Source organism: Neophocaena asiaeorientalis, unplaced genomic scaffold (genome assembly GCF_003031525.2).
Source record: "Neophocaena asiaeorientalis asiaeorientalis breed wild unplaced genomic scaffold, Neophocaena_asiaeorientalis_V1.1 scaffold110, whole genome shotgun sequence".
Lineage (NCBI taxonomy): Eukaryota > Metazoa > Chordata > Mammalia > Artiodactyla > Phocoenidae > Neophocaena > Neophocaena asiaeorientalis.
Window position 1 is genome coordinate 8,474,401 of NW_020175053.1, and position 17,665 is coordinate 8,492,065.

A 17,665-nucleotide genomic window follows, 5' to 3' on the forward strand; every position below is an offset into this window, starting at 1 on the left:
GTCCGCCAGAGTCCACGCTCAGGGCGCCACAGCCCCGCCAAGAGCGCCGGCCCGCCGCCCATTGGGTGCGAGAGGCTGACGGACGCGCTCGCGGACCAATGACGACGGGAAGGGGCGGGGCCGCGGCTCCGCGCGTGCCGCGGTCCGGCAGCAGCTGCCACCGCCGTCGGCCACGGGGTCTCTGCGATCCCGCTGAGCCGAGGCCGGGCGCCCACCCCGCGGGACGCCGAGCCGGAGAGCAGTGAATGGCCCCGGCCCCGCCCGTCTTCCCGGCCCAAATTCGAACCCTGTCTGCCCTTTCTGAGCTCCGCGACCTTGGACAACGGACTGACCTCTAATGAGCCTGTTTGCAAAGTGGGGCTAGTGGCACCTGCTTCCCTGAGTTGTCGCGACAGTAGGCTAGGACGTGTGAAAGGGCTGTACAAATCCTAAAGGTTTACGCCGGTGGCGTTTTGCAGCGATGGGAGGGGGCATTAGTCATCTTTGCTGCTGTGCCTGCAGCGGGTAAGGACTCTTCAGGGTCCCTGGCAATCCTGGCCCCGGAAGGTTGCCTTAGAAGGGAGGACAGGAGCGGGGCCCAGGGGCGGTCCCCCAGACCAGAGAGGCGGGAGGGAGCCAGCTCAGTTGAGGCCAGGGTCCCATGGGCGCCTTTGGGAAGCTCACAGAAGGCATTGGTACTCAGCAAAATGCACCAAAGGGCGCCTGCCAACTTCTGCTTTCAATTTCAGGGGGAGCCAATCTGTGGGCCTCAGAACCAGGAGCCCCTCACTCCTGTGCGTTAAAGACTCAGGCCAGAACCAAGACATTAGTGCCACTCTGTCCTTTCCATCACTGTAAGCTGATGCTCTGGGCACCCCAGAGCATCCAGGTAAATGCAGATGCTCCCCGCTAACACTTCCCTATCACCCTACACCTCCATGGTCCTATTACTAGGATCACCCCACTGGTGGGCAGAAGCACTGGGACGGACCGTTGGCAGAGGGAGATAGGGCCAGGCCTGTGGTCAGAAGGCAGGGACCACCTCTGCCAGCTGGACACTGTGGATCTCAATGTCATCTGCTAACCTCTCTGAGAGTGTTTCCTCTGCTGTGAAATGGATACCATTGCACTACATCCCCCAGCAAGGTTGCCCACCTGTGAAGGTGTTGCCTAAATGGTCAGAGACAGGACAGATGTTGGTGATGGGCATCTTGAGGCGGACCTAGACTAGGCCTGGCACATGCTGGCTCGGGGTGGCCCCTGAGGACCAGTGGAAAGTGGCCGACTATCGGGGGCTGCTTTGTGTGCGTGTCCTCCACACCGCCAGGCTGGGTCAGGCTGGGCCTCTGCCCAGAGGTCCATTCAGAGGCCAATGGCCGTGGTAGCAGGAAGGAAACAGGCACAGGCCCTGCCCTGGGGGTGAGTTATTTCAACTAGATGAGAGTATACCCTTGGGTGAGTTATTTCACCTGGATGAGCCTCAGTTCCCTCTTCTATCAAAAGGAGACAAATATAACAATAGATGGTCCCTAGAGGGTGATTCCGACAGGAGATACGTGTTGACACATGTTCAGAGATGGTGAGGGCAACTGGGGGACCAGGGGTCAGAAGTGAGCTGTTTGCAGGGGCAAACCTAGCTGCAAGCATGAGAAGACCCCGCACAGCAGTCCGGGTGTGAGATGAGGGGCTAGCCCACGGAGGGGCCCAACGGGGCTGGCTGCTGCCCCCTCCCCTGACCCTGGAAGTGAGAGCTCCCCCAGGGTCAAGCAGGGATTGTAAGCCTTCAACCAGCAAGCATTTACTGACGACCTCCTCTGTGCTCGGCACAGTCCTAGCATTTAGACAGACCCAAGCCTGCCTGCTAGAACCTCTGCACGATAGTACCCCTGTGATGGTTGTGCGAAGCCTGGAGAGGGAGACCCATCAGGGCTCTGTGGCAGGGGGAGCAGGATGGAGGTGGCCCATGACCTGGGGCGGGAGGAAGCACGTTCCACGGTGGGGAAGGCGCTGCGCGTGAAGGAGCGTGAGGCCTGGACGAACCCAGAGGACCAGTGCGGCCAGAGCCGTGAGGATGCCACAAGGCCAGGCTGGGGTGAGGCAGGGAACAGTTGCAGCGGGCTGGTGGCCCTTGTGTAGGATTGGGGCATCGGTCTAAGAACCACTGGAGAGTTTGAAGTTTAGCTTTTTAAATTCGAGAAGGAGGATGGCAAGTTTTTGTTTCATGTTTATTTACGGTAGGCCTGGTCCCACAGGGTGCGTCGATCTAAATGCAGAATCAAGTAAAAATGTCAGCTGGACAGCCCAGAGAAAATAAGAAAGCGGAGAAGTCAGTCCATGAGGCTGAGTTCAGCCTAGGCCGGGGGCTGGCCGGGCAACCTGGCGTCAGTGGATGGCCGTGTGGTGTCTGCAGCCTGAGAGGAGCTGCCCCTGGTGGAGGGGAAAGGGGGGATGGTGGGGGCCGAGGACCACGTTGTGCGGGATGCTGGAGGGAGGGGGGGTGCTTGCTAAGTACATGGAGGAGCAGCTGGAGAGGTGGAAGCGGGGAGCTGAGGTCCCAGGGCCATGGGGGGAGTATCTCGGGAGGAAAACATGGTCAGCATGTCACGTGCTATTGAGGGGCCGAGTAAGCTGAGGACAGCGAGGGTTCCCCACGAGCAAAGGCAGGCACAGGGGTGGGTGGGGTCAGTGGGGGACACACGAGGCTAAAGCTGGGTGGGCGGGTTGAGATAACGCACGGTGGGGCCCGGGCGCCAGGCGCGGATGTGTGCTCCCGGGGCTGAGTCCTCACTTGCCAGGAGAACAGGACCGGGAGACCACAGCTCAGCTCCAAGGAAGAAAGGGGAAGGGGCCTCTGGTGATTGAGCCCATCCAGCACCTCACCAACCAGTAGGGAGAGCTGGCCGACAAGGGGCCCTTTGAGGTGGCCCCCAGGAAGTGGCCAAACCTCAACCCCAGCGATTCCACTCCAGGGGCATAGTGACCCTCAATCCCAGCTGAGCTTTGTGGTCCATCAACCAGCCCATCCTGGCCCAGTAGCCATGCCAGTCTGGGCCCTCCCCGAGCACACTCGAGCCTCCTACCGTTGCCCCTCTGCCCCACAAGGCCCGGCTCCCCCAGGCCTCCCTTCCTGCACATCCAGAGCCCCTAGGACCTGGAATTCCTCATCTACGTTTGTCAGCCCAGGCAGTAATGACCGGTCCCCGGAGACTCTCCCACGGGTCTCCCCACTGCCCGAGGGTGCCCCCTCCTGGCCGGCTCTTCTCCATGCCCCACCTGTCCTGCTCACCCCAACCCTGCCAGCCGGGTCTTAGGCTGTTGGGGGCCTGGTGGGTTTCTCTGATTTGTTTCCTTTTGGGGGTCTGTGCACCACCCCACCCCAACTAGAACAAGGCTTTGCAGATCTGGGTTAATTATAAATAGCCAGGCCTGCGGCTCTCCTTTTAGCTGAAAAGAAGCAAAGTGAACGAGCAGAGAGGCACACCCGGCACGCGTTTTATTTTTAATCTCCCTCTGTCTCAAAATGAACTGGGTCCCGGTGCTCAGCATTTCTAGGAGCAGAGGCCCAGGACGAATGCCTGGGAAAGAAAAACCCGGGCGGCTGAAGGCCTGGCCTCTCCCCATCTGCTGTGTGACCTTGGGCACTAGAGTTGCCCCTCTGGGCTTTGGTTTCCTCACCAATCGGGGGAGCAGTGGAGGTGATCACCTCCAGCTTCCGGCCTTGACTCCCTTCCTCTGCCCTCCCCCCAAGCCTGTGCCCATCCTGTTGCTCCCACAGCAGCACCTTTCCCTGGGCTTTCCCGGGAAGCCCAGACCCGGGTGCAAGTGAGGCCACCATCGAGCCCTGATCGACAATGCACAAATCCCTCACCCCCTGCCTTTGCTCAGGTGGCCCTCTGTCAGGAACATTATCCCTCCATCGGTCAGCACAGTCCTTCTTGGAAGGTCAAATTGTCACCTCTGCCCTGTGAGCTGGACAGTGGCCGTCCAGGTCGTGGCCGAGCGAGACTGTGGCTGGGGCAGGCAGGTAGCCTGGGGGCCGGTGCCTGAGCCAGAACTGGAGCCAGAGCAGGAGGCCCAGATGTGTTGTCTGGTGGTGGCCCGGCCGGAGGGCAGGGCTGAAGGGGAGAGAGGCCTCAGGCCCCCAGGAGGGGTGGCTTTGGGACCACTGACAGGTGTTCCTGCAGGGCAGGGACTGTGCAGCTTTTATCTCTGTATCCTGCTCCTCAGCCCTCACCCCCAACCACAGGCTTGCCTGCAGCTGGAACTCAATGTTGGTGGCATTTGGGAGACTCTCGCTGTGCCAGGCCTGGGTGTCTGGGCACATGGTGACAGTCCCTTACACAGAGCACTTTCCCACCCCCTACTCCACTGATATGCACAACCCCCTACCAGGTGGGCTTGTATTAATAATGAGGAAACCAGGTTCAGAGAGGGTAAGTAACTTGTCTAAGGTCACATAGCTGGATGCATTTAGGAGTCCAACCTAGCCTTTTTTTTTTTTTTTTTTAAATCTGTGCATATTAAATCTTAAAAAGCCCAGTACTCTTGAAGCAGCAGGAAACTGCTTTTCCTGTGTTGTGAGCATGCTGGGAACAAATGGACAGAGCTAGTGGCTCCACCCGACACCCCAGCGAGAAGCTGGCCAGGGGCACTGGAGCCTCTGGACATGCTGCCCTGCCTCTCCACCCTCTAACCCCAGGCACCTGCCATTTGATGTCCTCGGGGAGTGAGGGTGGAAGGCTGGGTGGTGTCTTCAAAGAGGAAATCCCTGGTGCTAATTGGCACTCAGAGACCTTTAGGCTAATGAACCTGTTTATTTGTCTCTCTAGAGTAAATTAGACAGTTGAGCTGGGGAGGCAGAAGACAGAGGTGTCCACTGGTGGCACCTCCGTGGGGGCTGTGGACGGCTTCACGGTGGGCAGCCTGGGCTGCTGGGGAGGCTGGGGAGAGGGTGGGCTGTTGGGCGGTAGTGGCACCTAGAACGGCAGGGAAGGGCCACCCTTCCCGGTGCCCACTCTCTTTCTGTAGCGGCCGCTCTGCCAGCAGTTCTGGGCACTTGTGAGCACCCTTGGGCTGCCGCCTGGGCCATCTCTGGGGTCTCCTCTAGGCAGCCAGCCATGTACTGACTCCCCAGGTGGGAGTAGAGGCTGGAAGGAGTGAGGCAGAACCGTTGACAGTGGAAGGGGGGTGGCTCGCTGCATTTTCTCCCACCTGTGCCATGTGGAGCCCCCTCCCTGAGCGCCACCAGGCGCCTTTAGACCCCTTGTCCGGACTCTGTGGATTGCCCACCAGCTGTGGTTGGGGGCACAGCTCTTTTTACATAAGATGCTGGCCTGTTCACTCTAAATCTTCTACCTCAGACCCCACTGCAAGCTTTCTTCCTGTCCCCACGGCTGGCCAGGCTGATCTGCGGCTCCAGCATCACAGAGATGTTGCAGATGGGAAGGAGGGGATTGACGGGTACCCCATCCTTCTCTCTGCTGCACCATGGCTGGCGGGGGAGGGAGGCTCCCCGTGTGCCTGGGCCCTGCAGAGGTGGCTGCTGCTTCTCAGGCCGCTGTTTCAGGCTGGTGCCCCCAGTAACAGGCGACCAAAAGCTGGACCTTTGGGGTCCTCATGGTTCTCACCCCAGCTTGTCACCCACGGCCACATGCTGGCTGCTTGGGCCCCCTGCCTGGCAGCGGGAGGGGGGATTTGCAATTTATCTTGTCAAATACCACCCCCTCGCCAGCCCTCCGGCTCCCAGCACAGGTGACAGGTGGGGGGTGGCCCACTGGCCCACCCTCAGCGCCCGTTCCTGTCCTGCAGGGGCCAAGGGCATTGTCAACAGCAGCCTGATCCCCTCGCTGGTGTGGAAGCTGCAGAGGGAGGAGGAACGGATCCAGGAGCTCCTCCTGGACACGCTGGCCGCCTGCCTGATGGAGGACGCCACCGAGGCACTGGCCAGCGGGGCGGTGCCCTTCCTGAAGGAGAAGCTCCTGAGCGCCAACAGCAACATCCGGAGCAAAGCAGCCCAAGCACTAACCGCAATCAGGTGAGGCCTGGGCAGGGACAAGGGACGGAGCGGGGGCGCAGGAGTGGTGCCCCAGGCCCCTGCTTCCCCTCACCTGCTTGTGCCCTGGGGGAAGAGGAGCCCGCCACTGGGGCACCTGCCTGCCCAGGCCTGGGTTTAGCCCTGACAGTCCTGTGTCCCAGGAAGCCCCCACTCCCGGCAAAAACGAGAGGGCTGTCCCCCTCCCATGAGGAAGGCAAGCACAGGAGGTGCCATCTGCACACTTGGACTTGCTCCGAGGAAGGTGGTGGCTCCCTTCACAGGTCAGGACGTGGAGCCGCTGGCGTCTAGTCACTAGTGACCCAGTGTCACTGTGATCACAGTCTAAATCCTGGCCTGGAGCCTGAGGATCACAGAGCCTCAGAGCTGCTTTAGCTGCGGCCACCTCCCTTCATTTCACCACCGCTGGCTCCTGGGTCTGGCCTTCTGTGGCCCCAGGCCGTGCTCCCAGGTCATCTGAGTGTCGGGGTGGGACCCACACCTCACACCAGTGCTCCTCTGCACCCTGGCGTGGCCACCAGGGATGGTCTCAACACAAGTCCTTTCCCCTGGTGTCCCCCTGGGGTGGTCCTGTCCCCCTCTTCCTCCAAGTGCAGCCACCCAGCTGCCCCCTCTCTGGCCCAGCATTCCCCTGGAGGGCAAGAACCAGGTGTGGCAGCATGACGTCATCCCCATCCTGGTGCACCTGCTGAAGGACAAGGAAGAGGAGGTGCAGGCCAGTGCAGCTGGGGCCCTCATGTACGTCACAGTGACCACCAAAGGTGAGGCTGCCTGCTGGCTGGGCGTCGGCGCCTTTGGGGTGTGGGGTCACCGCAGCCCCCTAGCAAGCTGAGTACTGCCCCTCCCTGGTCCCAGGCTCCGCCCTCTCCTTCCAGGCCACAGAGGGCCCACCACCTGGGGCCCCTCCCTGTTATTCCCTCTGTTCCCTGGTTTTGGAATTCTTGCATCTGACCCAGGCCTCTTGTGAGCCGAAATTCTGGGATTGATTCGTTTGCCACCCATGAGTCCATTATGCTGAGGTCTAAGCAGAAACTGGAGCCCTTGCTTCTGCCGTGTTTCTTGATCAATGTTACTTTTCTCAGCGTGGAGGGGGCGCATAGGAGCGTAAGGCTACCTCCCCCATGCGGACTCCCAGCAGCCAGGCTTCCATGCTCAGTCACCTGACCTGGGCGGTAGGAAGGGCCTGGGCTGGTTTCCCCACCTGGAGGCTAGGGTCCCCGCAGGACCTCTGACCTTCCCTTGCCTGTGCCAGCCCCACGCCCTGAGCTTCCTTGCTGATCCACGGAGAACTAACTACCTGGGCCTCTGATTCTCAATCAGCAGTCTGCAGATCCCCCCAGAGCTGGGACTCTTTGCCACTCCCCAGTTCGTCCTGATGGTGAAATCTGAGATGCATCAGGGGGAGAGGTTGGGGCCTTCCCAGAGTCCACAGCCCCCTTCTGACTGATCGTGCAGTCAGGGTGCCGACCCCCAGTGTGGGGCTCCCCATGAGCGTGGATCTCGCGGGCGTCCTCAGTGCAGTCAGTGTCTTACCTGGGCATCCTGTAGGAATGCTTGGAGGGCTGGGGGGCTCTCATGGGGCCCGGACAACATGGGAATTTGGGGGAGATGTGGTCACTTCCCTGAGCTAGCACTCTAGCCGAGGAGCCCTGAGCCCCTGCCACAGGCCAGGCTCTGTGCTGGGTGATGGGGACCCAGACGTCTCAGCCTCTGCTGTCTGAGGTTGGCAGGGGCGGCAGAGTGAAGAGTAACCTGGGGGAGACGGTGGGCACAGTATGGGGGCAGAGCATCCTCTGAGAGGGGAGCTAGCAGGGCAAAAGGGGCTGGACGGTCTGGCAGCAAAGAGCAGAGTGCTCAGAAGTAAGGATTAAGGAGGGGCGTCTCCCCTTCTCATTCGATTGGATTTTAATTTTCAAAATACCCCTCATGCTGCCTTGAGAGGACTGGGTTGCGGGACAGGTACCTGGTGGTTGGGGAGATGCCGGCTGGGGAGCTTGTGGGGCCCAGGCTGGGGGCAGGGAGGGTGTGGAGCCTGCGTTGGGAGGGCTGGGGGGTGAGGGAGGTGGGCAGGGAACCCCAGGAACACCTGGCATTGGTGCCCTGCAGGGAAGTACGCGGCCCTGGACACAGAGGCCATCCGTCCGCTGCTGGAGCTACTGCACTCATCCTTGAGCAAGGCGCGCCTCAATGCCATCAAGGTCCTCACCATGCTGGCCGAGGCCCCCGAGGGCCGCAAGATCCTGCAGTCCCACGTGCCCACCTTCCGGGCCCTCGAGGAGGACACCAGCGCGGCTGTGCGGCGGGCAGCCCAGATCGCCGTCAAAGTCATTGAGTGGAAACCCTGAGCCTCTTACCGGCCCCACCTGCTGACCCCATGACTGAATAAATGCGCTGAATCTCTTTATCTTGGTCTAAATGGCACCTGATGTTTCTGGGGCAGGTCACGGCTCTTCTCTCTCCTGCCAAAGGGGAAATGCCTGGCCCAGAAAGACAGGGTCACAGGCTGAACCCCGGGTCCGGGGCCAGGTGCGAGGCATCCCTGCTGTCTGCTGTGGTCGAGTCCCCTGGGAAAGCACAGAGCAGGGCCAAGCATCTAGGGACAAGGTGGGGGCAGGGAGCTGTGTGGGGGAAGGAACAGCTGGTCCAGACAGCACTGCCTGAGCCGGACGCTCAGTGAATAGGCCCATGGGGTGTGGCTGGGTGTGGCCCTGCTCACCAGGTCTGCCCCTCCCCACGTGGGAAGGAAGGTCACAGATGCAACCCCAAGTGGGCTCTTGCTGGAGGAGGGTGAGTTGTAAGAGGCCGCCACCCCCACCCCAGGGATGAGAGCTCAGAACAGGGCAGCTCCTTAAGGTCTTCCCCCCAAACAGCTGTGTTCTCCAAAGCCAAGTCACCTTCGTAAGCTCGGGCTGGCCTGAGGCCGACCTCCCCCGGCAGCCCTCCCCCTGTTGTCTGCCAGGCCTCCCTCCAGAGAGCTCCCACCTGTGCCTCCACCTGCCTTGCTTCTCCCGCCTGAAACTGGCTAAGAGGCTGGAGAGCCCTGGGGGTGGGCTGCGGGGGGTTGGAGGGGGTGGAGAAGCCAGGTTGCAGGGGGAGGAGGCATGGGGACTCCCTGATCTCCCCGACCCAACCTGTCAGGTGGTCTGGCAGGGTTCTGACCTCTCTTGGAGAAGCTGTAGGAGCGGCTCAGCTTCAGGGCTGGCCTCGTTTGGGCTGAGCCGAAGCCTTAATCTCCCCCGTGAGCTTTCCGAGCCTCCCTGCCTCACACCAGGTTTCCCTTGTTACATCACCAACCAGCAGCCACACTTCCTGAGGGGCAGAACCTCCCAGAATAGATGCTACCTGCAGAGCTAGAATCCCCAGCTGAGTGCCTTCTTGTAGTCCTTCCAGTGCCTGGGGCCTTCACTTTCCTAGCAGAAACACAGAGACGCTTGCATCCTGGGATTCCAGGATTAGCCCAAGCAGCCCCTCTTGTACTGGGAGGGACCTGCTGCCAGGCCCAGGTGGGGTTTCAGGTTAAATCTCATTCTCAAAAAAGCCCCTGTAAGAGGAAACCTTTCCTCCTTCAGGAAAACAGGGGCTTGAGGGTCTCCACTTCCTCATCCTGCCTCAACCATAACACGCTGGCTCCACCCTTACTACCTCCTTGAAGGGCTCTGGACTTCTTGCTGCCAAGTTCCTGTGCTCTTTGTGCTTGGCCCGAGCAGTAACCCAGGTGCCAGTGCTCCCTTCCTGTGGCGGCTGTCTTGGTGCTCCTCCCAGGGCCCTGGTTGTGCCCTCTTAGTCTCCTCTGCAGAAAGAACCCTCTTTCTTAGCCTGACATCTCTGTTTGCTCTCCTGCACAATCTCATCTGCCTGACTTGGGCTTCCTCTACCAGGTTCACTTCTTAGCTAGGCTGGTCCACTGTCTTCTCTCCCCTCAGTCTGAGTCTCTAGCGCCAGCCTCTCTGCTGTGTTCTGGACCTTCCATCCAACTTAATACTTACCCTTAAATGTCTCCAGGCAAAAATTAACACCAGTCCTTCAAAAACTAATTTAAAAAAATAGAAGAGGGGACAATTCCCAATTCATTCCATGAAGACAGTATTACCCTGATACCCAAACCAGACAAAGACCTCATAAAGAAAGAAAACTATTGACCTCTATGAATATAGACACAAGAACTCAACCAAATATTAGCAAACCAAATCCAGCCACATGAGAAAATCATTATACACCATGACCGACTGTAAGTTATCCCAGGAATGCAAGGTTGGCTTAACACGTGAAAATGAATCAATGTAACGTGTAAGGAAAGAACAGAAACCACATGATCATCTTAATAGATGCAAAAAAAGCACTTGACAAAATCCAACACCCATTCATAAAAAAAACCCAAACTAAAACAAAATCAAAAACTCTCAGCAAAATAGGAAAGAGCGGCATTTCCTCAACATGATAACATCTGCAAAAACTCACCGCTAACATCATACTCAACGATGAGGAGACTGGATGCTTTCCCTCTAAGATCAGGAATAAGACAAGGATGTCTGCACTCACTACTTCTACTTGACATTGTACTGGAGGTTCTAGCCAGGGCAGTTTAGGCAAGATAATGAAATAAAAGGCATCCAGGTTGGAAAGAAAGAAGTACACTATTTCTACTTGCACAGTACATGATTTTATATATGAAAAATCCCAAGGAAGACACTTAAAAAATATTAGAACTAATAAACGAGTTCAGCAAAGTTGCAGGATTTTCTGTACATAAGCAATGAACAATCTGAAAATGCAATTAAGAAAAGGGACTAAGAGGTAGAAACTCTTATGTATAAAATAAATAAGCTACGAGGATATATTGTACAACAGGAAATATAACCAATATTTTAAAATAACTATAAATGGAGTATGACCTTTAAAAATTGTGAATCACTATGTTGTACGCCTGTAACTTACATAATATTGTACATCAACTATACCTCAATTAGAAAAAAACCCACCTCATTTACAGTAGCATCAAAAAGAATAAAATGCCCAGGAATCAATTTAACAAAAGAAGTGCAAAACTTGAGTGCTGAGAACAAAACACTGTTGAAAGAAATTAGAAGACCTAAATAAATGGAAGGACATCCCATGTTCATGAAGCAGAGGACTTAACATTGTCAAGACGGCAATAAGTATCTTCATGCAACTCAAACTCCACATGTCCCAAACGGTGCTCCACTTTTCTCCTGCACCTGCTCTCTTCCAGTGTGGCCTGTCTTTGGAATTGGTACACCCCCTGCCCACATGTTCAAGCCAGAGAGTCACCCCTGGGCCCTCCCTCCAGAAGTCTAGTACTTGAGTCCTGTTACTTCTAATTGCTGGCTTCTCTTGATGCTGTTCCCTTGTCTTTCCTTTTTTGCTGCTAACTTGCCTGGATTCCTCTAATAGCCTCCTGGTGGGTGTTCCTGCCGCCCTTTCATCTTCCAGCAGCGGCCAGCAAATCTGATCCCATCCCTTCCTGGCTGAAGTTCCCAGAGACTCAGGATCCCAAAGCGCCTGAGGCCTGCAGGTCCAGCCCCTGCCCACGCTGCCCTCCCCGCCTCCCCACCTCCCACAGTTCTGCACTCTGGCCTCCTCACACCCTTGCCTCACCCTGTCTTCCCACATGTTGTCCCTCTGTTATCCAGCTAGCTGACCTCCCACTTCAGTCACGGGAGGCCTCCTCCCTGTGGGCGCTCCTGCCACGTGCACATGCACAGAGGGCCCATTTACTCGGTCCCCTGGCTGAGCTCAGTCTCCTCCTCTGTGAAATGTGGTTGATTCTGGTCCTTCCACATAAGGTGGCTCCATGGCTTGAACGTGATGATAACCTGGGCAGGGAAATAGCGGGCCACATGAGGTGCTGGCCATCACCGCTCGTGTTTCATTGTCTACTTCCCTGGACCATGAGCTCTGTCCATGACTGCTTCCCAGCAGTGCTGGCACATAGCAGGCACTCAAAAATGTCAGCTGAAAGACTAAACGAGGGATGGGGGCCTGGTCCCGACTGCACCTTCAGAGTGTGACTTTTGCAATGTTGGGTGGGCCTCCCCCAAATCACTTCAAGGCATCTGAAACTTTTTCTAAAGACCCAAATCATTTATTTTGGTCTAAGAAGAAGGAAGAGGAAGGGGTAGCTTAGGGAGCCTCTCCCAGAGACACAGCCCAGGACTGGTCTATACTTGACAGCTAAAGGGGATCCAGCTCCTGGGCCCAACTCCCAGTAGCAGGCAGACTGGGAGGAACTGGGAGGAGCTCAACAAGGAGGGAAGTTTCCTTTCCACTTGCCCTTTAGGGGAGCAGCCAGAGCTGAGCCACAGGGAGGCCTGGTCCTCAGGCAGAGACCGCCTCAGCCCCACCACGGGTCCAGGCAGGAGCCAACGTTTCCATCCGCGGCAGCCTTGGCGCCAGCTGGCCTGTGTGGTCATTGGCAGTAGGCACAGCCCCTTGTGGGTGGGACCCTTGGCGCGAGGAGGAGCATCTTTGCCAGCAGCCATACCTTTACAAAGGAGGAGAGAACACAGCAAACAGAGGTGGGTATAGGAAGGAAATGGTGACAGTAAACACAAGCAAAACCCTCAAATATATCTAGAGATAAAAAGCCAAAATTAAATTTAAAGTGAAAGCCAGTGTTTGTGCAGTGGAGCCATCTGGGGAGAATGACTCATCGCACAGAGGACAGATGTGCTCATCTTCGGTCTCTGCCCTCACCAGTGGGCTTCGCCGCCCGTCAGCCGGCAGCGTTGACGCTGCGGGCGCGTTTTCATCAGTGTGATCCTTGGTCCACGTCCGTGGGCCTCCCCGTGGGAAATGTTTCCTCCCCTCGACGATGAGGGCATTTGCAAGAGGCGGTGGTTCGCCCGTTCCCCAGACGTCCCCGCAGGCTGCCTAGGAGGAGTAGAAGTGGCAGAGCACTGTGAGCGATACCAAGAGGAACCCGCAGACGTTGGGCACTTTTCTCCAGTGGGATATCTCTGGCATGTCTCGGAGCTTTGTTCCTTCCAGCATGTCGCGCTTCTCTGTCCTTTCAGAAGTGGCACTGTGCTGTGTCCCTTCCGTGTCACCACACTCCATCTTCTGCATGACTGCCTCTTCTGGGGCGAGTCTGGGGCCTGGCAGTGGCTCCAGTCCGCAGAACACATCCCAGGCCTTCCAGAGGCAGCTCCTGGCCTCCTCAAATATGTCTGGAACAGAGGGAATAGGCACAGGTCAGGAGGCTAAGAGGCCACACACAGGAGGGGGTCTTTCTAGGGCTCACATCTCAGCGGTGAGGCCGGCAGGAAGCCCAACAGACTGGCTCTGATGTGGAGAGCAACCCTCAGCCGCTGCTTCAGAGCACCGCCCACCGCCCACCGCCCGCAGAGACACGGAGCGGGGACTTGGGGTGTGGCCTGGGCCATGCTTGCTTGCACTGGCAGAGCCTTCAGCCGGCCCAGAACCCCGGCCGTCACGGGGCAGGCCCTCCCCGCTGGGCGCTGGAGGGCCCACCCCTCCCGTCTCTGGCACACGCCCAGCACAGCTCTGTAGGTCTAGGGCAAGTGGCTGCTCCTCTGAGGATGGAAAAAGCCCCAATTGCTCTGCTCTCCTCAGCAACCTTGGGGCGTGTCTTCTCCAGGTAGGTACCAGTCTCACAACCTGGCCCAAAGTAAGGCCCTCTGGGCCCTTGAAAGGGGAATCACTGGTGTTTTCTCCAGGAACGGGGTAAGTCTAGGAATTATGGGCAAGTTTCTATTCACAGCTCTGGACCAAATCAGTGAAATGTCTCACTCTGGGGCTTAAATATCCCTCCGGTGTCTGGTAGTGCAGCCCACGCTGGCCGCTCCCAGGCCTGCTCAGGCGCGGGTCAGCACCACGGCCAGCTCCGCACACACGTGAGCCCAGCCAGTCTGGGAACGGATCCCTCTTTGATGATAAGACAAGCACACCTCAGTCCGAGAAGTGTGCGCTGTGACCTGTTCCACGTCTCACCCCCTTGGGCAGCCACCACGCCAGCTGTGTGTCCTGAGGCTGGGGCAGCACCAGGGATGGCGGAACCCGTCAGCCAGTGACGGAGGGGCCCGTGTTACAGGGGAGGTGCTGCCGCCAGAGCACCCCAGAGACGCAGATACCTGCTGCGGTGCTGAAAGGTCCTGAGCGGCACATGCTGGTCCTGTCTCTCGGTCTCTCAGATGTCTGGGTCAGCACACCATCATGCAGCGGCCAGGCCCAAAAAGGTTGCTGTATATCAATGGCGACTGATCATGTAAACACAGCCCAAGAGCTGTATGACGGGAGATGGGACAGACCAGTGGCCAAGAGCACACGCTTTGGAGTCAGACTGCCTGTGTTCAAATCCCAGCTGCACCACTGCCTGGTTATCTTTGGAGTCCAGGGCCGACTACTTAAATGTTTGGTGCTTCAGTCCCCCCACCTCTGAAATGGGGATGGTAATTGTACCTGTCACACATAGGCATACTTTCCACAGTGCTTGGCACATCCCAAATGGGCAAAAAGTGTGAGCCACTATCATCATGGCATCCACCCACGATTGTGGACGAGGGAGAAGAGGAGCTCGGAGGTGCCCCCAGAACAAGCCCCCGGCACACGTGGCCCCCAACGGGCAGTTCCTCTGTCCCTGAGGGAGAGCAATCCTGGGAGCCCTGTACCCTCCAGGGGCGCGGGGCAGCCTGGCTCAGGAGAGGCCACTCCCCTGCCCTGCAGGTGTCGGGAGAGGGTCCCAGGCCCCTCTAGGCTCTGAACGTTCCTGGCAGGAGTGGAGAGGGGGCCCCAGAACACTGCCTCTCCTCAGGCAGGCCTTCCCTCCCTCCCTCCCTCCTCCAAACTCACAGTCCCCCCAGACTCTCTGCCCCAGACTCAGCGCTAATCTTGTTAGGCCTTTATCCCTGTTTGCGTCAGGGCCTCAGGAGGTGCAGGTCACCCTCCCTGGGGCCCCCGCACTCCGCCTCTGACCCCATCTGCTGAGAGCTTTCCTCTGGGCCTTCTGGGGCCCCCAGGCCCGAGCCTCTTCCGGAACTCTCTCTTCTTGCCCCAGTGAAATCGGCTGTCCTTGGCGGTGTCCCCCGGCGCCCTCTTGGGTGGGGCTGCTCCCTCCTCCTTGCAGAGGCTCCCACCCACTTCCCAGAATCCCTCTGGGTTTGAATCCCTGTGTGAGACTCTGTGACCTGCTGTCCCTCCCCTGTCCCCAGTGCCTCCTCCCCTCCTGCTGAGGCACAATGTGATCTGTGTGGCTCGGTGGATCCCTCCCACCCCAGCTTAAACGCTCCTAGATCACCAGACACTTGTGTTTCTCTGCCCCTCACGGACCCTTCTCTCCTCCCCCGGCACCTGCTGATCTCTCCCATCTGGATCTCTCTGGCCCGGACAGCCACACGGATGGCCGAGAGGCATCTCACCCTCGACAAACACCCACAAGGCATCTTTGGGAAAATGAAAGACGGAGCCTCTGCCTGGAAGCACTTCTGGGAGTGGAGACAGCGGGGGTGGGGGCAAGGAGCAGCACAGGCCTCTCCTCTGGCTTTGGGTCTCCCTTCTCACCTGGACGTGCCTGCGGTGCGGGGCTCTTCCCTTGTGTGTCTTTGTCCAGATCGACCCTTTCCTCTTGGCTGTTCCATAAACTCCAACAGAGGCGGCGTAGCTGGCGGGAGAGCAGGCGCATGTCACCACCCAGGGCCATGTCACGCAGGCCTTATGGTGCCACGGATCACAGCTGGGCACCAGGGTCTCGAGGGGCTGAAAAGGGTCATTAGACTCCAACAAGGGACAGAAGGAACATGGGGTGGGGAAAGCAAGGCGCCTGGGAACCCTGGATTTCAGTGCTGGCTCTGGTCCTGTGTGGTTGTGTGGCTGCCCAAAGGTGACCTCAGTGTCTTGGGCTGGATGGTAGGGTAGGAGGCAACACGCTCAGGGCTTCTTCCAGTAACTGAGGGTCTAGGAAGCTGTGCCCTTCAGGGTGGGAGAAGCTGCTCAGCACTCCGGTCTGCTGCTTCTGGTGGATGGGCCCGCAGGGTAGACCTGGGAACTCTGCTTTCCTTCCAGGAGCCCCTCCTGGCTGTCAGAGATGAGCACTCACGCAGCCCAGAGGAGGCCTGACCTGGTTCACCTGGGGTACCCGGATGACCTGGTCCCTAGCCAGGCTTAGTCGCTCAAGCTCAGCAAGGCATTTGCAGATGCAGAAGGGGAGCATCCCTTCCCTTCTAGTCTGTTATTTTGTTCTCTTCCTGAAAACACATATGGAGACTTTGGGAAGTAAAATCCAGCCAATTGCTGTTGCTTTTTTTTGCTTTTTTTGAGGGTTGGGGTCAGCAGAAGCACAAGTAAGCGAACATTTCCACCAAGTCTCTCCCGGAGCAGGTTTTAATCTATTATACCAGCTTCGGTATATTTGAATCTCAGCACCACCACCTCTCCCACTCCCCCAAACATAGCGGGAATGTGACTGAGCAGCCCCTCCAAGCCCCGCCTCTCGGACTAAGACATCAGTAATGAACCTGCTGCCGTGTCAGTGACAGAGACTGGGTTTAGCCTTGAGTTGCTTCCTGGTGATGCTGTACGTCTGCATTTGCCTTCCCAATTACATGACGAGCCCTGTGGACCAGGCCGCTGGGCAGGAAGAACATGGGATTGAGTGTGGTCCCGCTTCCCCTGGTAGCGCCCAGTGTGCAGCAGACACTGACCCGAAAGCACGGTTCCCCCTTTGCCTCCCTCCCCTCCTCTCCAGAGCACCTGTGCTGCTGGGCAGGAAAAGCACTCAAGCACGTGGCTGCCTGAGAAGCGGGCAAGACCAAAAAGTTGAGAATACAAGAGCAGCAGAAAAGAAGTCAGACAAGTCAACCATTAAGACCCTGAGAGACAGGAGCTTGGGTCCAGCACCCACGGCTTCTCCACGTGCCGGGAGCAGGGCAGGGACGTGTGGTGGGCGAGCTGTCCTGGGCACTCCTGGCCGTCCTCCCCACTTGCTCCGTCCCAATCCCACGGGGCTGTGTGCGAGAGAGGAATGGGTCAAAAGGAACTACTGAGCAGAAAGGTGGCCAGAGGGGAGGCGGCCTTCCAAGTTCTCAGCTCTCACCCAGACCCCAGGGCACACGGGTCTCACAGACCCGCCTCCCTTCTGAGCTCCTCCTGCCCTCACCTCTGACACCTAGGACCCTCCCTGCTGCTCTTCGGCTCAGCCAAGCCCCTGTCCTGCTAAGCCTCCTGGCCATGCCCATGTGGGTGACATGATGGAGTCTGGTCAGGCCCAGTCCTGCTGCTGGCTAGTTTTGGTGTCACGGACAAGTGACTTGACTTCTCTGAGCCCAGGCTTTTTATATTCCAACTGGGGTGACTGACACCTGCCTCCTGGGAGGGGGGAAGTGGCCGGGAAAGGAGAATGAGGTGTGCCAGCCACCAGCCACAGCACTGCCAGCATTACTGTCCCCCCTCCTGCTGGCTTAATCCCTTCTGGGTGGGTGGCAGCTGGGACTGCCCTGATTACATTAATTCACGCTGAGGTTAGCAACCTTAGCACTTCAAGGAAATTTTGTATTTTAAAAACCAAACTTCTCATTCTCAGTGAATATGTAATTAGAGGACTGTTGGAAAGCTTTTTAGTTTAGTTTTTAAGGCAAGGAGGTTATTTGACTTTTTCTGACC

General features: G+C 57.9%; 2 protein-coding genes across 2 annotated transcripts in view; one reads left to right on the plus strand and one right to left on the minus strand.

Annotated features, from left to right (window-relative positions):
- RSPH14 (radial spoke head 14 homolog) overlaps positions 1-8,435 on the plus strand; it is a 60,870-nt gene extending 52,435 nt beyond the window's left edge. The window contains exons 4-6 of the mRNA XM_024763980.1: positions 5,788-6,013; positions 6,656-6,792; positions 8,138-8,435. Of these exons, the coding sequence (XP_024619748.1) occupies positions 5,788-6,013; positions 6,656-6,792; positions 8,138-8,376 (602 nt within the window). The 3' untranslated portion in view covers positions 8,377-8,435. The remainder of the gene's footprint in view (positions 1-5,787; positions 6,014-6,655; positions 6,793-8,137) is intronic.
- A 4,487-nt stretch (positions 8,436-12,922) lies between these two features.
- The window catches only part of LOC112412166 (sodium/glucose cotransporter 1-like), a 57,846-nt gene continuing 53,103 nt past the window's right edge, over positions 12,923-17,665 (minus strand). Inside the window, 2 exon segments of the mRNA XM_024763685.1 lie at positions 12,923-13,218; positions 15,569-15,668. Of these exon segments, the coding sequence (XP_024619453.1) occupies positions 12,923-13,218; positions 15,569-15,668 (396 nt within the window).